At 34.9% G+C, this 18,942-nt stretch overlaps 1 protein-coding gene across 1 annotated transcript in view; it reads right to left on the minus strand.

The window, feature by feature from the left end:
* Positions 1-10,475, minus strand: part of LOC139963385 (nuclear receptor subfamily 5 group A member 2-like) — a 52,497-nt gene extending 42,022 nt beyond the window's left edge. Inside the window, exon 1 of the mRNA XM_071964082.1 lies at positions 9,942-10,475. Coding sequence (XP_071820183.1) covers positions 9,942-10,047 — 106 coding nt within the window. The 5' untranslated portion in view covers positions 10,048-10,475. The remainder of the gene's footprint in view (positions 1-9,941) is intronic.
* Between the last annotated feature and the right edge of the window lie 8,467 nt (positions 10,476-18,942).

The following is an 18,942-nucleotide window of genomic DNA, read 5'->3' on the forward strand; positions in this document are numbered from 1 at the left end:
CAAAGTACAAAACGAAACACAAAGGCAAAGGAACAAACAACATAAACAAAGCCAAATCTAACCGGTGCCATACGTTTGACTTCATTAAGTAACGACAACTTCATGATTTTTCTTTTTAGTTTATCAAACTAAATATTTTAGAGGTATTTATTTTGTAAAAAGATTGTCGATCATCATCATCATCATGGTTGTTGAAGTCAACTCGGAAAAAGTTGATTTACGTTTTAGGATAGGTAATCACTCAATCAATCAATCAATTGTTTAATAAAGGAAGTTACTCTATCATCAGGAAATGTGTAGTCATGCTAAATACATCTCGATTTGAGTTCTGGCCCTAGTAACAATTATTTCATGGAAATGACTAAATCTATTTAGAAACCTCAAATTCATTTTAAACAACTTCGATTGATCCTATGTAGCTTGTCCTTATTGAGAAAGGGCAAAAGATAAATTATAAACCGTATTCTCATTAAATTAGTTCGGATATGAGAGGTCAACATGCAACTGTGTAATTGCTTTTTCTGTAACTTGATAAGATATTAACCCATTAGATCCGTTAACTCTGGAAATGGCAAAAACAAAAATTCCCTTTGTTTTCTCATAAATACCCTGTAATTTAAATCCTTGTTTAAATGCTTCCATAGTTTAAAAGTTTAATTCGTTAACCTAACAAATCTTATCTGATTAATTTGGAAAATATTGGGGTGACGAAGAGAAAATAGAATAACCATCTTATAGTTTTGTTGCAGGACGGCAAATATTAAAATATTTTCAAAGATTACAGCAGGTTTGGGCATCTAGACAAATTATTTAAAGAAAGTACATGATTAAAATATCGGATAGCAAAACTCACATACATTATTGCACTGAAAATCAAATGTTATATTACAGCCGTTTGTAGTTTTGATGAAATATGACGAATATTAAAAGTACTTTTCAAACAAATTCTTCTCGTTTTGAAGATAAAATCCTTAAATACAAATGGATGTGGGAAGACAGTGTACATGACTTTACTATCTAATGAACAAATTCACAGGCATTGTAAACTGAAATATTCCATGTGGTGAAAATGAGAGAAACACACACATTTTAGTAACCAACCACTCCACCCACTTAATTATCATGGAATAATTTGATTATCTTTTGTCTTTGAATTAACCGAAATGTGCATGTTTTAAGCTATATCAATATAGTCAAACCAGTTTCCAAGACCTTTTAGTGAGAATTCTGTTCAATACGTTTTCTAGTTGGCTTTGGTTTAGCTCTGTATTATATTAACATATAATTGGTTAACTCCATCGATTTGTACACCCTTCAATCTATATAGCATAATGGACTAATATGGTTTTAATCATGTTACTCCACTTTTAATTTATCTCAATTTGGGGGGGGGGGGGGGGTAAAACAAATTGTCTCACAAATTGTAATGTTTATCTCATTATTATTTGACGTTTTCGCTTAATTTCTTTTATCACTTATAGGTGCGATTTTAGCTGAGTAAAGAAACGTGTATCTTTCTCTTTTTCTTCTTCTTCTTCTTCTTGTTCTTTTTCTATTTTACTTTCTGGAGGCAGGGGTAATGTATAAAATTTACTTTCCCAACCGAGTATATGGTACAAAATGAACGTGTCGAACTAACGCAAAAGCAAGAGACCGTAAAAACGGTTTTGTATCACTTTTTGAAATACATATAACAATCACTTCTGATACGTATTTCATAGGTTATCACGACAACTGTCGAAAACGATCTCATCCCTTCCCCTAGAAACCACCCCCCCCCTCCACCCCTTTCATCGACAACATCGCCTTCAGTGATTTCAAACACAGTTAACTCCATATCCCAGTCTTCTAAATCAATCCCAACATTCGCTCTTCAGTGTAGCAAACTGACAAGATTGCGATGAAACTGAAAGAAATATTCTCAAGGGACGAAAAAAATAAAGAGAAAGATTTGATATCGAGTTGATATCTTGAAAGATATCAGTCCATCAGTAATTCCAAGATCAACTATTATTTCACAAACCGATTGACAACTTGCTTTTGCGTCTCTTTAGATTTAAACTTGTCAATTTAAATTCTTCCGTATTTAAAGCCTATCTCCATCTTCATCCGACTATTCTCTGCATCATCAGAGTCTCGTTTCACTCTGTCCATCCTCCCTCCTCCTCCTCCTCCTAGACGCAATCCACCAGCCATGAAAATTCTCTGCCTGTCTCTCACGAGTGATATGTTCAAAAATAGACGAAAAAACATAGAAAATAGACGGGGAAAAAAAACCTTGGCATTCAAGTGAAACAGACTAGGAGAGTACAAGGCTACACTGAGGCCAAATGGGGCTCACTCAGAAGAAGACAGTTACGTACAATGTTGTCTACCGTTTTACGGTGCTGAAATAGTAAAGAATTTAGCAATCGAAGAGCCAGAGTATGATTTTTTCCATTAGTGCTTGCAAAAGGCACGATTTATTTCATATCAAGCATGAGCACAATATACAGACAAATGCAATGTCATGTCTCCACTCGGTTTTGCTTGTTTCTGTGTTGTATTGAAATCATGGTTTTCAAGCAAATAAAAACGGATTTCAAGACAGTATGTTTGTCTTTGGATTGTTTTCATTGAGATGATAATATTATAATATCTCATTGTCTTCATCTTAAAATGGCATCATTTTAATTTATTTTCGTTGTTTTCGACATACCAGTATTTGGTTGAAATTCCATGTTTTGGTTTATGTTTCCCTTGTCTTTCACTTGTATTCTTTATGGTTTATCAATAACAAGCAACATTTACAAGCTTCCGTTTTTAGCCGAAATGATTTATCGATGACAAAATACTGAAAAAAACAAACTTGACATTTTAAACCTTTTTTCTTTCTTATTTTGGATGACCCTGCACGAATTAATATTATAATAAGGTAATAAAATAGCCTCGTCTAGATTTTCATGATTAGTTTCAATCAATTTTGGAAATTTCTGTCTTTTAGTAAATTTACCGGACAAACGAGTTCTTTAAGTTTCTCGAAACTCCTAATTCCAATTCAGACACTACTCAAAACATTGTGTCTTTGTTACGTAATGATAACAGAAGACCCGGCCCAAACCCCCCTCCCCATCCCCAACCCCCGGCACTCGGTCCGTCCACCCTTTATCAATAGACCCCCTGACTTGTTAGTTTCGAGATAGAGACAACATTCTCGACGTACGGTTATTTACTTTAAGTTGCGTTGTGGAAAAACCACCATGGAATTAGGACTCACACTACACACATGTTAATAGGCTAACTGACTCGTTGATGCATCGGTTTAGGCAGTTACCCGGTTTGTGTATAATGGGGGCCCCGTTCACACGAAACGCATATTAATTCCAAACCATTCGTGCATACATGCCTCACGGTAACTTATGCGGGTATGCCTTTCAAATGGTGAACCATGTTACAAACAGATTCATCTATCACTTGGATTCAATCGTAAGCGATTTCTGTAGAACTATAATTTATTCACGCAGAGTTGTAATTATTGCTTACGCAGCATGGGCATACACACTGCAGATCTCTCTATATAAATAAGTCTTTTTCATAGCTCACCGTATAATATATACTGTCTTATACGATTTTGCATTATATATATGTTTAGTCATCTATGTATATTGGAAACCAATCTTTATTGACAATCTCTAAAACTACGTTTACGATCGAAAATAAAAAACAAAAGAGGCAACGTATTTGTCTGGAATTTTATTTATTTTTTATGCGTTGCCCCCTCTTTTCCCCATGTTTTATAATATTTATATTTTACTTGTAAAGTTTGGTTCCCCCTAATCACCGACTTAACTCGGTCAAAGCGGGTGGCGTACTTTGCCTCGTACCAGAGCCAACGGTTTGGTGACTATATAAAAACCATATTATTATAACATTACTCAGTCGGGCAGAAATTTCACTTTTTGCATCCTGATGTGCACTGCTTGAGAATATCAATATAGGTTTTGGAAAGTTATATCAAATATTTGATTTGAGGTTTCTTCAAAATAAATGGGTTAAAGCAAAAGATGAGCTTGAATTCCTCTCAACTCGAATAGGATTCATAATTCAACTATTCTTTTACATTTTATTTTCTGGGCGACTTTTGTGGCGTACAATGTTTTCTTTCTTTTCAGCGTATGCAAACTTGCTTATCATTGTGTCCGTTGAAGCAGGTGCTCCTATACTTGAGAACAAATTTAGAGCAATTGTTTCATATACCCCCATTTGGTGGGTCAAACATAATTCAACATCCTCAGGTGACCTTTTCGATCAGTTGCAAATTTACTTCTGAACAGCTGACTTAAAGATGAATCGAATTATAACATGTAACTACTATACACCACTTCCGCGAAATATTTCCTGTCTGTAGATAAAGAACATCCGCACATGTTTACAACAATTCAAGCGAATAGAAATACATTTAAAACAAAAACCTTAAAATGTATACTTTTACAGTGGAATCATTGTCATTTGTCTGTTTATTGCAGGATATACCCAATAACAACATACAGTTGATTGAGCTCTGATTGAAATACAATCCAATGCTATAGTTTATTTTGGATTGTGAAGTTGATAAAAAAAATTGTGTGCTTGTGATGAATTGCGCGAAAAAAAATGAACATTTCAGCAGTAAGTTATTGCCTTGGGTGAATAGCATTCATTAAATATGTTTTTAGAAGAATTTTCATACTTAAATAGGCTGGATAATGATCGACGCTCTTGTTTATATGGATAATATCAAATTGACTCAAACTAATAATAAAGGTACACTTAATTTTGTTATTTTGTTGTAATTTTTATTTCTATTGTTATATAGCTGAGCTTTTCAATTAACAACAATTGTTGGTCATTGTCGTATCATGAAAAGATATAGCCCCCTCATATATCTGCGCAACGTAGATTTGCGTGATGCAAGAATTTTACGAAGGGCCCATATAATGGTCAACTTTAGAACAAGTAAGGGCCTATATACGAACATGAAATTAACAATTTTCAAAAATATGAATATAACGAAAATATCGTCCAAGTAGGAATGTGGTTCCGTTTACTTTGTTAGAAAGAGGTTGTTGAAGTTGACACCGAATATTTTTTTTACAAAACGGGGTATACAGGTGGGCCTTCTCACTTCTCATCCGTTGTAAAAGTGAGGCATAGGGTATGCTGATTAAGGGGGACAACTTATTAATGCATGGGTGAATTATATTTGTGTTTGTTTTACATTCATATTTGTTAACAGTTTTATTTATTTATTTATTATTATTAAATTTTTTGGACAATATATCCAGGCGACATATTTACAGACCTAACTAATATTCCATTATATTGAAAGTAGCATGTATTCGAGCTAATTACCTGTGGAGACCAATAAAAACGTCACAAAGAAGACATATAAATAATGTATTCGATGATCATTCAAAACTTGGCGTGTATAAATGTTTTAATAATAATCATGTCCTTGAAAGTGATGAATCTGCGAAATAAATCACGGTTTTTTTCTTTTTCTTTTTTGGTCATTTAGAAATATGTTAACCTTATAAATTAAAAATGATAAGTTAACAAACGTATATATACCCAGGTTATCAATTGATATGCTTGGAGACTACCCAGAATTTATTTCAGTATACTGGGCATATTTTAGGATAATCCGTACGTGGTTGCTCGAGATAATAAGCACAGACAATTCATCAAAAAGGGCAAACATAGTGACAAACGCATGGCTTACTATAAAATGGTAAGCTACGTTTCATTGCTAATTGAAAATAAGGAATTAGGAATCACAAATAATTTCCAGTTGGTTGACATCATGATTTATCTCTATAGAGTAAGGCAAATTATGTCACCAACACAGAAATATCATTGTTCGATAAAGGTGACTAATGCCTACAGTGGAATTGAGACCTTCCTTACCGGTTTCGAACCTTTGGACATACAATCAGGGTCCATAGCCTAGTGGTTAGGGTGTCCGCGTACAAAGCGGGAAGCCCGGGTTCGAATCCCGGTGGAGGCTGGAAGTTTTTCCACTGTTCTGGATGTACGGTAAGTATGACTAGCAGCTCCCTTGCCTAATTACGTAATACATTCAATGGCGCATGCTACTATTCGTGTTACCAGCAATAGTATCTTATTAATGGTTATCTCAGTCTATTACGCAATATTTTTTGAAAAATTGACGATGAAGAGCTCCTTCAGACTATACCGCTTGTATATATATATATTTCATATTTTGTTTTTCGCCGAATTGGATCAATGTTCATGTAGCTGGAGTGTGTTTAAAAACGAAATTTGGAGCATATTTACATTTACATAAACAATCATCGTAAACAAAAGTGCTTAGGGCTAAATAACAGCAATACATGCTTAAACGAAATTCTGTCCCGAACTGACAAAGAAAGTCAACACAATATAAAATAACAACTTAAGGTTTTAAGTTGATGGTTTTCATAAATCACTTTACAGTCTAAAGAGAAGCTTAAACAAATTAACAATCTTACACTATAAAAGCAGGAACTTCATATATTGATTACGTCCACCACAAAATTCCACATGGTACTTTTCTCCTTCTTATACAAAGTCTTCAATATTTCTACCTATTTTGATGTGTTGATACTGGATCACTTCACCAGATGGTAGACAGGTAAGGCTACTAAATAACTAAGATTTTTTTTTGAAGAAATTTTGTGAAAATTCCAACGCAAAGTGATGTTGTCATTTTTGTTGTTGTAATGCGACAGTTAATATCACTAAATAATGTGCTTTCATATTCCTAACATGAACAATTTTTCTAAGCCCTGTTTCCTCTGACATCTGCTGGGGAAGCCCCACCCACTTTTCAGAATGAAGGGAAGAGGGGGGGGGGTTAGAGAGGTAGTTTCAATACTTGAAAGAGCAGCGACTAACCCTCATCTTATAAGCAAATATGATTGACACCTGAACCATTAATATATAAAAAAAACACAACGGTTGCTATTTGAATGTATAATTTTCATGTTTTCGCACCCAGCACGGTATTTGAGTATACAGCTTTAATATTGGCCACCAAAATATTCCACCAAAATAAAGGAAATCCCTTACCTACAAATGACCACCAGTGAGTGTCAAACATTTTTCTATTATTTTATAGCACTTCAATGAGAACATTAATTGCCGAATCCCCCACCCCTTCTCCTAAACGTAATGTTCACCCGTCTGGATGGGTAGAGCCTTCAGAAAAAATCGTCTTGAATCGTGCCAGGGGTGAGGGTGGTAATGGGGGGGGGGGTGATGCAAAAGGTCCAAAAGCTGTTCCAAAAATAATACAGGAAAATGTTTTTTGACATTTGCTGTTTTCTCTCTGAGTAAGGAGTTTTCGCGAAGTGGTTTCTATAACGTGATGTTTGGTACTGTTGGTGTGGACATGCGCACACGCTCATCAGAAACGAACATAATGAAAAGGTGTTACATGCATGGACCACATATTATATTTATTTAATTTTTATAAATATTTCGAGGGCAGCTCATGGCGGGGAGCAAGCAAAACTGCAATATTCTTCTACTTATTGTATATAGGGTGTAGATTGGCAACAGTCCCGTCAAGTTATTGCCAATTTACAAGAGGCTACATGAAATTTCTCACTATGAAACCATTATAGCTAGAAAATAACCCTTCTATGTTTTGATGACGAATCTTGTCTGTCTTAAAATTACACGACCGAGAAGATGAAGAAAATAAAACGAGCTTCCTACAACAGGGAAGTTTCGATGGCGGCCATTTTAGCAAATATTTATTATTAAATGAAAGAGTCCGATAACTGTCCAGCTTGAGTAAAGTAACTGCACTAATGACCATTTGTTATCAAGACTGGTTATTTACATTATCAGAATGTTTATCTTGGATGTTTGCTGAATGTTGCCAAAAACCAGTCGTATCTTTAGTAACATACAAACCTACCTTGCAGACAATTTGAGGTATCCTATTTAAGCACTAATGGATAGGACTAGCTTCCGTGATATACACTATAGAAACAGTAGGGCTCAAAGATAACTACATAGCCTATTATGAAACAGTGCTGTTATAATTATCAGGCCCGAAACTATACTAATGCACGTCTTAACAACTATACAACATGATTAATCATGCATGCTTTTATCTTATGTAATATTGACTTTATATACTATACAAAGAATTCGCCTCAGACCTGGTTGGGTTTCTTCAAAGAGATTAATCGCAGGCAATTGAACACTACACAGCCGTTTACTTGTTTCAGTGTATATATGGGAAGCAAAAATAACAGGGATTATTTCCACACGAATGTTAAACCTCACCCCCCCCCCATCGCCCTTTTAGTGTAGGAGAGGGCGTGCATCAAAGGACAAAAGGAAATGGATTATCTTCTTTTCACATTTCCAACATTTAAATGAGTACCTAGATTCCTTTTCTATATTCCCCTTGTTCTGTTGCATTTACAAAAAATATTCTGCTACCAGTTCTGCAGCGGGGGTCGGGTGGGGGGGGGGGAGGGGAGCTGCGTGTAATAGAATCTGGCTTCTTCAACTCAGGCTCTCCTCCCCCCCCCTTTTTTTGTATTGATACTTGTTCCATACTTGGTGTTTTACACAAGTGGAATTAAACTAAACTGTCCTAAAATCTTTATTGTAAGAAAATACTTTGGAATTACATGTATATATATATATATATATATAGATATATATTAATACATATATATAAATACATATATAACAACTTTCCAAAGAAGATCAAGATTTCGAGGCCAGTGTATAAATGAGGCAGGGTCTATCGAACTGAGGTAACTTTTATTAGAAATGGGTGCAGGGGTAGAGTAGGAGAGGGGAACAGGAATGTTTAAGTACAAATTATTGAGTCCCTAAACTACCACATTCGTTCTATATTACAATAACTTAAAATACTATGTTAAAACCATTTAGGCTTCAAACCATAAATTTTACAAAATTGTACATTAATCGTATACACTACTTGTGATATCTCCAAATATCATAAAAAAATATACGAATTTGAAAAATCACATATGCACTGATAAGAGGAAAAACATTTCCAATATTGATAATGATCATGAAAGCGTGCTATGTAGAGGCAAGGCTTAGCCCAACTGCGTGATCTAATATATCTATGTATAACAAAAATATTTTTTTAATTTACACCATTAATGAGCCTACCCAACAAAGTAGGTAAGAAATAAAAAGGCCCGCATGCATGAAGATAGAAAACCGTAATTATTGGTCTAGAATTATACAACAATTAATTCCTTTAACGGCATGAAAATAGAATTAGTTTTTGTTTCTCATGAATAACCCTATATGTATACATTGGTTAGTACCGTATACAAGACGATGATTTCTTAACGCGGCTATCAGGGGGTAACTTTTAATTTGGATGTCAATAGCTTGAGAATTATTGATGTATATTCCTCCGGTAATTTTGACTAACCAATTGACCAAAACTTTCTAGATCAGAGGTAAGAAACACGACAACGAGAATATAATAGTATAGCTCATCTTTGACAAGGGTCGAGAAATATCCGACAAGCGCTAAAAGTATCCCTGTATTCTATCGCAAACCAACACACACGCAATTAAGCTAAAATAAAAGCAAACCTACAAGAATTGTTCTGGCAAATACATGCTAGAAGGTAACTCTTAACTTTTAGAATCTTATTAGATTATTATTAGATATAAAAAATACTCCACAGTCCACACCTGCATTTCACCACTTCTGAGTCTATCTGAAAACCCACGTGTAAAAAAAATCTGTTGATATACCCCGATTGATTAATAAGTCGACTGAAAATGAAAACTGAGGGCTCGGGAAGCCTGCTAGGTATAGAGTTTGTTAGCCTAACGAGAAAGAACGATGGAAGTAAAGAGAGAGGTGGGTGGAGAGAGAAGGGAGAGAATTGAAAAGTACTTACTTTTGATGCAGTCTAGGGGTATTTCTCCGTATTCATCAAGTGCAGGGTGGGGTGGGAATAAATAGTCGGTGTGGTCGGGGAGCATGGGCATCTTCACAAAGGACATCCAGGCGGAGGTGTTCGGGTAACAGGACCTCTCAACTCATCGAAAAAGATACTGTGGAACATCAACCAAAATAACACCAAAATCCGAACAAGAAGGACGAAATGCCAAGGAAAAACAACTTGTGGTGAAAAACAAGAGTGAAAAATTGGTGTAAAACTAAAAGCTGCACAGCAGAGACCATGCACGAGTCAGACCGCTGGTTAAGATCCAAACACTGCCTGGGCTAATGATAACGGTTGCAAAAAACAGAACCCTGGTGTTCACGCACAGCGTCCGCGAGACCTTCGTTTCACAACTCAAAATCACCGCTAAAATATCTCTTGTTAGAAACTCACCAGAAGTATCCGTCCGCTTAGACTGAGACCAACATGAACAGTGACCAACTTCGTGATTGATCCATCAAGTACGTCTGTTGTACGACTAAGCATGCGAATGCATGAGAGAGTAATGTCAACTTAATGGGTCAATATAAAACACTGGTGCACCAACTAGAAACTACATAGCGTTGGCATACGTGCTGGTTGGGTTCGAAGGGCGCACGCGCGTAGCCGAAAAAGCCGGCATCCCTTCGTTGAGTATGGTAAGTGACGTGTATTGGCTGTAGACGAATTTGAGACGAAGCGACTCGGAGCGCAAAAATGATCAAAAAGTTTAGATCGCGCCTCTGTCCGAGTAATTTAATGTATTCCTAGTGGAGCAAAGTAATACAGTGATGCGAACATTTAGGCAAGCTCTTTTCTGTCTCTTTCTCTCTCTCGCTGTATGTCCTTTTATATACGTACTAAATGTTGTTGATTGTATTTAACATTTAGGTAAATCACACGGTTTAAAATAGAAACGACCAGATGACAGTTAACGAAGGATACAAAAGTAAGGGAGAAAAAATAAGGGTAAATTGTGACAAGAATAAATTAATAAAAGGAAAATTCATAATATTATATTGGTAATAACAGAACCCCAATGGGATCGTTAAGTGGAATGATATGGGGAAAGGGAAATAGTTTTAGTTGAAGTTTTAAGATTATGCAAATCAAATAATCAGATCATAAATTTACAGCCCTCGAAGAGGAAAATATTACTACTGGTATCACGTGACATTATCATGACTATAGGCTCACAATAACTGGATATGCTGTATTCATGAACGAAGTTCTGAGGCTCCCGAGGAATATTTTTGTTTTTGTTTTTACTTTTGATTGCGTTTAAACTTCAAATATAAGTTAACGTTGTATAGTCTCCTCCATAATGACAAAACCATGTGAACTGTAAAAAATCGCACTTGCTAAGATCGAATGTCAAAGTAACTGATAATTTATTTTAGATTATCAATCTAAAAGAAACAAATTTCTGATGGACTATTTCCATTACATTATAATCAATTCGAATGTGCGACACTATTAGAAAGAATTTGTTTGTCTCTCAACGTATATATATATATATATATATATATATATACATATATATATATATACATATATATATATATATATATATATATATATATATATATATATATATATATAAATATATATATATATATATATATATATGTATATATATATATATGTATATATATATATATAAATATATATATATATATATATGTGTATGTATATATATATGTATGTATATATATATATATATATATATATATATATATATATATATATATATATATATATATATATATTTGTAATATTGAATCGCAGAATGCTGCTTTAAGTTAAACGACTGTTGATACGTGTGACAAGAAGATATATTCCTCGTCGTTAGGATATTCCGGTTCCCTCGAGGTTATAGAAGGTTTTTGGTCGTTTATGATATTTTCCTCAATTATTACTCCTAATGACATCAGACGATTTTATGTTTCTCCATTTTGTCCTTTCTTCCACTATCTCTCTCTCTCTCTCTTTTCTCAGCTTTTTTCCCCATTTCTTTGACGTAAATGGCCGAAACTTTGGCAACCCTTCCATTTAAAACAGTTTTCTCTTTTGTAGTTGTTGTTTTTCCGTTTAACAGTTGTGTCTCGTTTAAATTAAAGCTATATTACCCTTCAGAATATTTAACTAAAATTTGTTCGCTTAAAATATATATGCTGTAACTTTCTTATAATCGCAGACGTTACCGTAATATAACAATGAATACCACTGTTATCTTGCTGTCAGTGGAAACAATTCTACTCATTTCACAATTTGTAATATATATTTAGTATATCTAATATGTTCGTGTGTGAAGTACTGGCAGAATGACGTGAACATTTATCAATGAAAGTTTTCTCAAAGAATTTAAAAAAAATGTTTAATTCACTGATTAAAATTCGAAACCTGAATGTTGCTTGAAGAAGACCTATTTAACTATAATCGAGTAACCAATTAAAATGTTGCAGCCGTTCTCTTAAGTTACTCAGATAATATGTTATTTGATGACGTCACGGTACCGACGCTGTTCTTTACAGCGGCGTCTGTCCATATATTAGCCTATAATCAAACATTGGTCATTCAAGGTCAAACTTCAACAAGTGAGTTTAGGCCACTTTGTATGTACCCTTCAATCAAGTGCAAACCGTTTTAGACATTTCTTTATTGACACTACTCGATAACTGGCAATCATTTCAAGGTTTTCGAGCATCCAGGACATTTTGTTTGACATCCTAAGAGACGGACCAGTACAGATGACATTGATCTATATGATAAAACCCAAGTGTTCGCTATGAAGCTGTTCAACTGTACACAGAGCTGTGTCTAGTGTGTAGCTTATCAACGGTCGTTCAATAATAGAGAGGAAAAAACCCACCGTACCCCAACTCTTCCCCTCCCCCCCTCTCTCCCACTCTCCCATACATATGCATCACCCCTGCCTCCCGACACTACTTCCTCACACACACACATACACACACACAAACATACACCCACATTTCATTAGATTATTTATAATAAATAACGGATAAAAGGTTCCGTGTCCAGATGTATCTGAGTTTGAGCATGAGAGGATCACGTTCTAGGTTCATGCAAGTTCATCTTTGTTTTTTGATTTTTTCATTTAAACCGGTTAACGCTTATCGATAGAGTGATCATAGTTGATTTCGAATTTTGCCATATATACGATCACGCACTGTTCCCCCTCCAACTCCCCACCCTACCCCCCCCCCCCCCACCAAGAAAACAATGAAAAGAAAAGAAGATTGTAACCTAACGATCGGACAGAGTATTCAAGATGTTTTCAACTGTATAGTTAATGACACAAGATCAAACAAGCTTTGGTTAGCGGATACTGCAGTGGAGATGTCACTATGTAATACAATATCATAAACTGTTATGTGACACTTGACTTTATCGTGTGGGTAAAGTATACCTACAGCCGAGGTCCGCCCACGAATAAATCGCTGCAACACCCGTTGTGATATCCTTGACTTCCATAACCCGTCTGATGGTTAGTAGACAGATGAAACGGCAGGACTTTTCGTCTTAAACTTTCATGTTTATTTGGTTGGTTCTCTCATATCGTGTTGCATGGGTTTCTGTCACTAATCTTTTCAACAGTGATTGATATTTTACACCAATATGTAGCGAAGTAATTTCATTTTTTTTTGGAAGTTATAGTTATATATAGTTATGATAATAGTGTTTATAATTATCATAATGATAATTGTGTTAATAATTAGCATAATGATAATAGTGATAATAATTAGCATAATGATAGACCGTACTGAAGTTGTACTATCGAAACATTAATTGAAGTGCGATAATTTGTGTACAATGTGTTAAAACTACATTGATTTTTAGTAGCACCAAAAAATTCTTTTAAAATTGAAATTAAAACAAAGTAGATAAATAAGTCTTCCGAGTTGGAGAAGTACACGTCTGTTAGTACAGTCAAATCAGTTACAACCTTGCCGGAAATATTTTATCCATGAAAAGCGACAGCCTCTAAGAGCGCAAATTAGATGGCGCGCTTTCGAATCCCATTGCCACGAGGCTGTACCTATGACCTCTACGCGACCCGCCGTTGTAACCATGACAGCAATATAAGTTTGACAAAGTCATTCCACCACTTCATTGATTTTGCACCAAATGTAGAGTTTTCAACCATTTGGCTTTAATTCGACCAGTCTCTTAGCTGTTATACATAGATAACTTTCGCGTATATGATGCGCTAAAATAATGAAATATCAAAATGCGTCGTATTATGTTCTTAGCTGTATACAGTCTTTGTTTCTTTCTTCATTTGAAACCATAAGCCATTATCACCCTGTTAGATTCGTGAAATTTGCATTCATAAAATCATTTTTTTTTTTGAAATTCTTAATGGACAGAAATAACTCCAATCACTACGGAAATAAAGTTTAAGTTATTATATCATAATTATATAGCGTATTGATGTCACTACACTAGAAATGAAATTAGTCTCCAACATACCACTGCAGACGAAGACATATTCATTTACATATCAAACTATTCTATAGTGATCTCGCATGCATTATAAATTTATTAAAACGTGACACTTTTTGTTCTTGTTTTGTGCTCTGTAAAGAAAGTACTTGTAACTTATCAGATGGAAGTTTATCATATCGGTAAAATGACTTGATGAAATCATATTCAAACAGCTATTTTTTTTCATACAAACCCTTGGCAACCAACAATAAACCGATCGTATCTGTAACACCATATGACATAGGAAATCTGAGAACGAAATCTGTTAGGCTAACGTTAAGCTTTAAAGCAACTGTTTGTTAACCACTTGCCGATGTTTCGGTGTTACATCGCACCCAGCGTATTTCATCCAGGGGTTAAATTAAAGCATCTGTTCTCTTACGAAAGTGTCTCTTGATATACCACTCTCGATGTAACGTCACCATCACACGGTTACAGTCTCGATGTAATGGGGCTGGGACTGGGGGTCGAGAGTGGAACAAGTTGTTTGCTTTTTCGTACCCAGGCTCTTTCTTCGGTGAATCTTCTTAAAATGTCTCCAGGGGATATTCTAATCTAGTGTAAACCATCCGCATGAAGTTTCTACACTATACAAAATCCCCCGGATGTAGCGAACTATATAAATTGATATTGTATACTAACTGCTGGCTTGCTAACTGTATTATATTACTTCTACTTATTCCCGTATATAGGAACACGAATATCGAGATATTCATCGATAATGTAAAAAATAAAATAAAAAAGTGATCAGGTACATTTGGGCTTACATTATTTGAATTTACGGACCCACACTTATTCTATTTCCAAGTCAGTAATAACTCGAGGTAGGAGATGCCATTAAATCCACGTAGAGATACATTAATGGGGCTAAACTTCCACTCTGGACTCAAATACATACGTGACGTAGTATTGAGAATTTAGTGTAGAATATCCGCATGATAGAATATTCAGGGTAGGAGGATTCTTTATATACTGTCACATTGTACTGAAACGTCCAATTTCCGGGTATTACTAAAGAAAACATATAATAAGAATGAACATAATAAAAAACATGCATACATACATACTGCACTAGGCTCAAATAAGATTATCTTTCTTAATCTCTACTACTTAACAGTGACTTGATTCTAATAGTAGTGCCGCAAATAGTCAGCGTTTTTTTTCTCCATAAAACTCTTGGTTATAAATTTTCTATCTCTTCCCTCCACCAATTTTATAGCCACTTCACTTAAGTATTTTCATATAAACTTTCAATTTTCAAGGCCTTAGCCTATAATTTGCATATAAAAATCTGGGATGAAAATCATATTGTTTTCAAATTTGAGATGGAATAAGTTTTCTTTATACCAGTACATAAGGTTTATAGGGAGGAACGTATATGAGGGCGTAGATAACAGTGTATAGGTATGAATAGAAAGTATTGTTGTTAGTTCGTGTTGTGAAGGCATTCCCTCAACGTTGTTTTTATACAAAAGAGAAGGAACTTGATCGTTATTGCTAACGTTGAAATTAGGTTCAATTATGACGGTTGTTTGCGAAAATTTCTTAAATAACTTTGATCGCATGTCAGAATTTTATGACTTTTAATCAGCATTGTAGTTGATACTTTAGTCGCTACGGGATAATATATTGCAAAGTAGCTAAAATAAACATAATTTGACTAACGTTACAAACATCTGTTCATTCAAGCCTAACGTTACAAACATCTGTTTATTGAAGCCTAACGATACAAACATCTGTTTATTCAAACCTAACGTTGCAAACATCTGTTCATTCAAGCCTAACGTTACAAACATCTGTTTATTCAAGCCTAACGTTACAAACATCTCTTTATTCAAGCCTATAACGTTACAAACTTCTGTTTATCCAAGACTTACGTTACAAACATCTGTTTATTCAAGCCTAACGTTACAAACATCTCTTTATTCAAGCCTAACGTTACAAACATCTCTTTATTCAAGCCTAACGTTACAAACATCTCTTTATTCAAGCCTAACGTTACAAACATCTCTTTATTCAAGCCTAACTTTACAAACATCTCTTTATTCAAGCCTAACGTTACAAACATCTCTTTATTCAAGCCTAACGTTACAAAATTTGTTTCTTGAAATTTTAAGTAACTAACATGTGTTTATCCAAACAGTTACACATTTGTCTACTTTTTCTTTGAAGTTTGCTTTAAATAATTTCTAATCACGTGACTTAAAACAGTTTACAAGACAAGCACGTCATGTACTAAGCAGTCATACCCATCATTGTTACCATTAAAGATGGCGATCACGGTGGCGATGACGATGACGATAACGATAGCGATGATGATAATGAAGTTGAGGGCGATGACGATTTCAATGCAGTATTTTAATGTATATAAACTTAAGTAAACTGAGGTCTCTGACAAACTTGTAAATATAACAACATTAGACACGAAAGTAGTTGCAAATTCAAATCAGTTTAAATGAGAAATTAACATTTCTTTTAGCCGCTTTCGTTCCCTAATTAAGTTTTCAAATTATAGACTTTAAAACACGTGACGCCTAAAAGGAGATGTATATATGTTTTATTGTGAAGGCACTTTGGAAAAACCTTGAATTTGAGACCGAAAAAAAAAAAATTAAAATTTAGGGCAAACTAAAATTTATCGTCTCTACCATTTTGTCTTATAGCTCTAGCATTACCCAATTCAAATGTCTTAAATATATGGATGAAAATTATGACCATATATCTTTATATTAGAAATGGAGAACATCACCTATGCTGTGTGTCAATCAGCAATTGGTGGAGGGGGGGGGGTGAGTAAAGATGGATCGGGTCAAAATGTAACAGTAACATATTACATCAAATAATGCTGAAAATGTCACATTTTTGAAAATATATGAGGATTAATTACATTCCATTCTAGCTGGATAAAATTTGGTAAACTTGCTGGAAATTGGGAGCAAATAAACTCCCCAAAATACGGGTTAAATGTGATGAATTGTTGCAATCAGCGTGCCCTTAAAAAACTCGTTTTCTCTCAAGTTTAGTTCAATAACTTTCAGTCTTCTTCATTTTCACTTTAGCATCATTTAAACCTTTTTTTTTAAGTTTCCTTCTGCTTTATACTACGTGACTATTGCTTTAAAACGATCAAATCTTCCATGATGAATTCCCATGATGCAATTCTCTTCACTTACCAGAGTAGACCAAACCACAAAAAAAAAAACACAGACAAAAATCACGACAGACTTACAAAATTTGGTTCGTGACAGGCCTTGGAATCGGCTATATTGAGATTCATCATACCCCTCAGCTCTTGAATCTAAAATATGGACACATCACGTAGCAGAATTTGTCTTCATCTTGCGTATTGTTTTGAGATGAAGCTTGGAGAAAATAATCTAAATGAATTTCAAGTAGAAACAGGGGAACTCTCTCTCTCTCATCTTCATCTTTCTCTTCTTGTTTCTGTTTCTGTGGCAAACAGATTCACGTACTGGGATGAAACCTTTTCCATAAGCCCGACTCAGCAATATTATTTGATTATTTATTGAATTAAAATAAAAAACAACAATGAGAGGAAACATATGCGAAGTTGGAAGAGTTACGTCAGAGATAACCTCGGGATGTCTTTAGATGCGTAGAGTAGAACTTTTAAAGGGGTATATAATTAAGACTAGATTGAAAATGAGGAATGGGGGGGGGGGGGGAGATGGGCGGGTGGGAAATACGGGGCGGGCGGGTGGGGTAGGTGTGTTACTTATCTTACAAACAGCCAACAAAATTTTAAAGATCAAATGCCATTTTGCATTATACTTAATAAAACGTTCTTTTTTCTGAACAAATGTTCCATCAGTCCTTATAGCCTTTTTTGTATCTTATAGTCATCCAAGATTAATCTGAAAATTTTGCACCAGATTTAAGTCCTAACCTCCTATACTCTTCTGAACGGATTGGATAACATAGTCTCTCTTCTAACCAAACTTGGTTTATAGTATCGCTAAGAGGTAATTTGGAAGAAATATTCGTTCTAACAAGTTTACTTTGTCGGGCATGTTTCCCTCCTTATTGTAACATTAAAATGTGACCTTCAGCTTCATTTTAGGGAGATGTAGATTTTGACTAACAGTACACCATACTTGCAGTGTGAGTACAGTGTCCCGAGTACGAGAACGAGTACACAAAACACGAGTAGGAGTGACAACCCTGAGTACGAATACAAACCCCTGAGTACGAGTACAAGTACAACCTCCTGAGTACGAGTAAAGATCTCTTAGTAAGAATACAAGTACAAACCTCTGAGTACGAGTACAAACCCCTGAGTACGAGTACAAATCCCTGAGTACAAGTACAAACCCCTGAGTACAACTACAGACCCCTGAGTATGAGTACAACACCCGGAGTACAAGTACAAACCCCTGTTTACGAGTACAAGCCCCTAAGAATGAATACAATTACAAATCTCTGAGTACGAGTAAAAATCCATGAG

This window comes from Apostichopus japonicus, chromosome 22, assembly GCF_037975245.1.
Source record: "Apostichopus japonicus isolate 1M-3 chromosome 22, ASM3797524v1, whole genome shotgun sequence".
Taxonomy (NCBI): Eukaryota; Metazoa; Echinodermata; class Holothuroidea; order Aspidochirotida; family Stichopodidae; genus Apostichopus; species Apostichopus japonicus.